The 2,054-nt window shown below is 33.3% G+C and overlaps 1 protein-coding gene across 1 annotated transcript in view; it reads right to left on the reverse strand.

Moving 5' to 3' along the window:
• LOC117938297 (regulator of MON1-CCZ1 complex-like) overlaps nucleotides 1-2,054 on the reverse strand; it is a gene marked incomplete at its 5' end in the record, with an annotated part of 8,839 nt that overhangs the window by 2,946 nt on the left and 3,839 nt on the right. Inside the window, 2 exons of the mRNA XM_034862819.1 lie at nucleotides 1,132-1,219; nucleotides 1,759-1,827. Of these exons, the coding sequence (XP_034718710.1) occupies nucleotides 1,132-1,219; nucleotides 1,759-1,827 (157 nt within the window). The remainder of the gene's footprint in view (nucleotides 1-1,131; nucleotides 1,220-1,758; nucleotides 1,828-2,054) is intronic.

Raw genomic sequence — 2,054 nt, forward strand, 5'->3', positions numbered from 1 at the left:
TATGACTTTTTTTTCGATGTACTATACTATGACTTTTTTTTCCATGTACTATACTATGACCTATACTATGACTTTTTTCGATGTACTATACTATGACTTTTTTTCGATGTTCTATACTATGACTTTTTTCGATGTTCTATACTATGACTTTTTTCGATGTATTATACTATGACTTTTTTTTCCGATGTATTATACTATGACTTTTTCTTCGATGTACTATACTATTACTTTTTTTTCCGATGTATTATACTATGACTTTCTTCGATGTATTATACTATGACTTTTTTCAATGTACTATACTATTACTTTTTTCGATGTATCATACTATTACTTTTTTCGATGTATCATACTATGACTTTTTTCGATGTATTATACTATGACGTTTTTTCGATGTACTATACTATGACTTTTTTTCGATGTACTATACTATGACTTTTTTTCGATGTATTATACTATGACTTTTTTTCGATGTACTATACTATGACTTTTTTTCGATGTACTATACTATGACTTTTTTTCAATGTACTATACTATGACGTTTTTTCGATGTATTATACTATGACGTTTTTTCGATGTATTATACTATGACGTTTTTTCGATGTATTATACTATGACTTTTTTTTCGATGTTCTATACTATACTATGACTTTTTTTTCGATGTATTATACTATGACTTTTTTTCGATGTATTATACTATGACGTTTTTTCGATGTATTATACTATGACTTTTTTTCGATGTTCTATACTATGCTATACTATACTTTTTATTGCTTTTTGGAACTTTGTATCTTTTTTAAAAGTTTTTACTGCTATTTATGACCTCTTAATACTGTCTTTTTTACATTAATATTTAAATGTTTTCCAGTTACAAGGATGTTTTTTTAGTAAATCTATCGCTGACATTGTTCTCTAACTTTAAATAGACTTTTGTTTCTACCAAAAACAATTCACGCTGGCTTAAAAAAGCTTTGCAAAGGGGCACATTGTTGAAAAAAGCTATTTAGCATGTTGAAAAAAAGTCATAGTTTATAGTAGTTTACAGTAAGAATTACAAATCATATAAAATGAAGCGATGCAGCTAAGAGACCTGCGCTCTGACAGATCATATCCCGGTGGATAATTTAAACATACCGACGCTGCGGATGAATCGGAGCGCGCCCAGAACCTGCTGCTTCGACAGCAGAACCTCCACAATCTCATCGTTGGCCGTGGAAAGACGCTAAAAACACATAAGGACAATAATCAATGAGAACATAATGACACTTTAAGAAGTTTGCCGTCATTTAACCGTTGTGTTGTCTTCACCTTCGGGACCTTCTCGTGTCCCTCGGGTCAAACTGACCCGGGACTTATTTGGGGTTTTTAAAACAATTCTGAAATAAAGGTTTACTTTATTATCTATTAACAAATATTGTCTTTATCTCAATTTCCAACAGCTGAGATAACATCTATGTTTAGGGAATGCATCAGTCTCTACTAGCACACTATTAAACATGGAAGTGGGGTTCATTTTTTGTCATAAGGTTATAATTCATGTTAAAAATCCACAATGGAAACAACATAAGTGTCATATCCAGAATAATGTTCTGAGTCAGGAAGACATGTTTATCTCAGGAAATAAGGAAAGGACGCTGGTTTCAGGTAGAAAACATGGAACTTGGACCATTTTTGTGGCCCGAATACCGTACAAGGGTTAAGAATAGGTTTTAAGGGTTAAGTGTGTGTGTGTGTGTGTGTGTGTGTGTGTGTGTGAGATACCTTCAACATGTCCAGTGACAGCTGGTGGGCCGGAGGATACGTACTCTCCAGAGACAGAAGCAAGCATGCCTGAACGAAATGAAAGGATTATTATAGAGAAACGTTGACTAAAAGTTTTTGTCTGCATAAATGGAAAAGGCCACTGGAACTTTTGGGATTGAACTATAATCTGGACCACATGAGGTAGCACTACTGTTTGTTTATGTATTGTTTGTACATTTGTCCTTAAAGGTCCCATGGCATGAAAATGTCCCTTTATGAGGTTTTTTAACATAGATATGAGTTCTCCCCCCCCC

The sequence above is a fragment of the Etheostoma cragini genome, chromosome 22, assembly GCF_013103735.1.
Source record: "Etheostoma cragini isolate CJK2018 chromosome 22, CSU_Ecrag_1.0, whole genome shotgun sequence".
Taxonomy (NCBI): Eukaryota; Metazoa; Chordata; class Actinopteri; order Perciformes; family Percidae; genus Etheostoma; species Etheostoma cragini.